The sequence below is a fragment of the Rattus rattus genome, chromosome X (genome assembly GCF_011064425.1).
Source record: "Rattus rattus isolate New Zealand chromosome X, Rrattus_CSIRO_v1, whole genome shotgun sequence".
In the NCBI taxonomy this organism is placed as follows: domain Eukaryota; kingdom Metazoa; phylum Chordata; class Mammalia; order Rodentia; family Muridae; genus Rattus; species Rattus rattus.
Genome location: NC_046172.1, coordinates 129,357,430 through 129,361,124, shown reverse-complemented (window position 1 = coordinate 129,361,124; position 3,695 = coordinate 129,357,430). Strand labels below are relative to the sequence as shown.

At 50.7% G+C, this 3,695-nt stretch overlaps 1 protein-coding gene across 1 annotated transcript; it reads right to left on the bottom strand.

Moving 5' to 3' along the window:
* Positions 1-412: 412 nt before the first annotated feature.
* Pnma5 (PNMA family member 5) lies at positions 413-2,542 on the bottom strand. The gene is given in 2 exon segments (XM_032889949.1): positions 413-1,153; positions 1,156-2,542. Coding segments are annotated over 2 exon segments (1,854 nt in total). The 3' UTR covers positions 413-686.
* Between the last annotated feature and the right edge of the window lie 1,153 nt (positions 2,543-3,695).

Sequence of the window (3,695 nt, the reverse complement as noted above, 5' to 3'; positions counted from 1 at the left end):
ACACACACCTCACTCACGGCTTTGTACAGGAGCAGCCAATGGTGGGTAAGCACACAATGGGGGAAGGGACTCACTGGGCAACTGGGTCACTATGAGCTTAACAGGTAAGAAGGCGGGGTTCCAGAGCAGGGGGTACAGCCTCTGGACAGTAATGGGAAGGGGAAGGGGCATCCGTGTTGGGAGAGCCAGGCAGTAGGCAGAACCCTCAAGATGGCCTCTTCTGGAACGTCCACGCGTTTGGTATGGATGGCAGATGGAGGATGGTGCTCTGGTAATGCCGCCAGACCACCCCTCAGCTCGGCAGGGTTTGGGGCCAGCCTTGGCAGAGTTGAATTCACTGGCTCTCCCTGCTTGCTCTCTGGAATTCTCCAGCAGCCCTGGACAAAAGGGAGCAGAACAAACTACGCCCCCCAAGCCCAACCCCGACACACACAGAGTCCTCCTCCTGATGTTCTTCCATCTCCTGTTTGTTCACACAAAATCTGCCCTGCACACTCCCAGGCTCTCAGGCCAGCTGAGGGCATTAACCCTATGGTGCCATGTGCCCCAGCCTGGGGCTCTTCTCAGGCACTGGGGTCCTGTCAGGTGCCAAGAGGGAAACTGCCCTGTGTTGGCACTGCCTAACCCCCATCCCCCCATCCTTTGGTGGGTCCGGAGATTGGGGGTTTCACGGGGGCGGGGGGAGTTCACTCACGGAAGGACTCAAGGGTGCTGCCCTCATGGGGCTCCCCTAGAGCAGTGTAGATGATCCTGAAGACAGGCTGGATCCTGCGGCCTCCTCTCCTGGGTACTCCCTCCCTCTCTAGCTGTACTTGCTCCCAGGCACTGGTGTCCTCAGCCCAAGACAACCCCGTGGCGGGCTCCTGTATGCCCTGTGCTGCTTCAGTGCCGGTGGGCATCCTTAGCTCAGAGCACCCAGCGTCACCATCTTGTGACCCACTAGTATGCCAACTACAGTCTGGATGACCCTGTAGTCTGGTTATCATATTAGCTCCCCATTTCTGTCTCTGACACTCCCTGCGGGCCTGGCATTTGGTTGTCACTGAGCTGCATGGGACTTGCCCTTGCTTGTTGTAATCATTTCTAACTAGTAAGAAGTTGGGGGCTTTACCCTGGCCCCGTTGCTCTTCTGCAACACCCATGTCCCCTGTTCTTTGCCTGGGCTGCCCCATGATTTTGTCACAGTATCTCTGTTGCCTGCCAGAGGAAGGAATTCCTGCATGTCCTGAGCCTATATTTCCTTGGGGTTGGGGTGGCTCATAGCCCAAGCCCCTCTCTCGTTTCCCGATTCCTGTACTGTAACAAAGGGTTTCTCCTCATCTGATTCATTTTCAGCCCAGAAACCTGATTCCCTCATATGTTCCTCTTCTCCAGCACTCTGTGTCCATAGCAGTCGCCTCCGTTTCACTGATGTGATCTCCTCTCCTATGGTCTGGGTGCTGATCTCCCTAAAGTACTCCTCCTGGGTAACAACTTGATCTGCTGTCTCACGTGTCCTGTTTTCCTTTTCTGCCTGATTCTGCTCCTTCCCTACCATAGTGGTCTCCCACTCTTCCTCATCTCGAGTGAGTTTCATTAATTCCAGAAAAGTAGGTGGGCACCCTTGCTGATCTAAGAGAGATAGTTTGCCCCGAAGGCCAGTGGTCATGGAGACCCTAGATAAGATATGCTTGAGACGAATTGAATCTGCACTGTGTGTTGACAATGGGCTCTGCTGTACTGCTTTTTGCAGCAGGGGCTCTAAGCGTAGCAAGTAATCAGATATCTTCTCTGCAGGTTTCTGAGAAGATTGAAGGAACCTGAACTGGAAGACCTTATAGTCCTCTTTATTCCCAAAGATGTGCTTTAGGGCTTTCAAACACTGCTCCACAGTTAGGGAGTCATTGCTAGCCCACAGTGCCTGCATGATTGACAGGGCAGAGCCACGCAGACTCTCCACAAGGCGCTGCTTCTTCTCACTCTCAGACACCTGCCATAAGTGCATCAGCTCAGTGACCTCCTCTAACCAGGTCTCAAAGCTTTCTTCTCCTGGGCCGGGAAAGGGACTGCCAGAAAACACTTTTAGTTTTTGGTAACATGTACCATTACTGCACAGAGACTTCAAGCCTTTTGGTTTGTCTTGGTCTAAATTCTTTAGCTCCATTCTCCCTGTAGGGACAGTGCTAAACCCCAGGGCTTTGGCCACATCTACCATTCTCCGCCCTTCATCTCTCAGAAAGTAGATCAACTTATTGATAAACTCATCATCTGGGCTACGGGGTTTCACAACCACTTCCCAGGCCCCACCCTCTGCTGGTATATGAGTAGGCATCATAGTATAATCAACAACTTCAGTCAGTTCAATTAAGACTGCCTTAGCTTCATCTTCCCTCCTGAACATTCTGCCTATCACCTTGTGTGCACACAAAGGAGGTAAGCCTTCTTTCAGAGCATCCTTTATCTCAGCTTCAGTGCACTGTACGGGGATGCCCACAATGAGTACAGCCTTCCTGGGGTCCAGATCCATCCCCTTACACCAGTCATCTAATAGAGCTACAGCCATTGTTCCCTCCCTCTATGGGCAGACCTAACACTAGCACTCAAAGATTCTAAACCAATGCCATACAGAAAGGCAGTGATGTCCTGGTTTCCACAACCTGAAATGCAAATGAAGTTAAGATGGTACTTAATGATTCCCATCACCTTTCCTCCTCCCAGACATTTAGTCATGTGCAATCACAGAAAGTTTCCGGAACCTCACTGAACCCTGCTGACCTCCAGTTGCAGCAACCTCCTTGAAAGTCCAGGGACGCTACTCCGTATTCTGCAAGTACCTGGAGGGAAAATGCCAATGTCAGGAGGCAAAGAGCATGCCTGAGAGTACTGGAAAAGACCCAGTGGAGGACAGAACAGGAGAACGCTCTGCCACCCACTTAGTGCTGTATTGGATTTAGCCCATTCCTTATTAGGTCCAAGAGTGGCAGCACATAGAAAACTCTCCTCCTCCTGAAGAAGTGCTCAACAGGTTAGAAAGATGACTGGAACTCAGCAGATGTGATCACAGTGCTGGGTGCAAAGAACATATGACAAGCTAAAGTGTAGGCATGGACAGAGGAACAGTGTAAATCTGGGCTTCTACAATAGATTAAGGCCTTTGAAGGACAACAGGTGCTGTCATGGTCCTCCAAGTAATAAAGCATCTTAGCCACAGGTATGGACAGCAGGATAGGGCAGAGACTGAGGAGGGCAGATAAATCAAGCTTATGGGTTTACATAGTATGGAATCTGGAATTAGAAGCAAAATAACCCCAGAAAGTAAACATACGACTGTCTGTATGGCCCTACCCTGTGGTCTGTGAATCTCGGCAGGAAACGCGTTGAACCAGCTCTTTGCTACAGTTAAAGGCTACTCCCAAAATAGATGCTCACCCCGCTGTTTTCTGTGTAGTACCTACCCTACTGAAGTGCTGAGATGATGACTTTCCTGGTACTGGTGCTTGATCCTCACAGTCTTCTGGCTCTATGCAGACAGGCAGTGCAGGAGTGCTGGTTCCTGCCCACTGATCTGTTCAAGGCAAGGCAGAGCAATATTTAATATGGTCTGTCCTGAATGTCCCTGCCCATGCAGGCTGTAGCAATTCTGAGTCTGCTCAAGAATCTAAAGACAGCCCCTTTTGCTGGGTGTGGTTGAGCACATCTTTTTTTTTTTTTTTTTT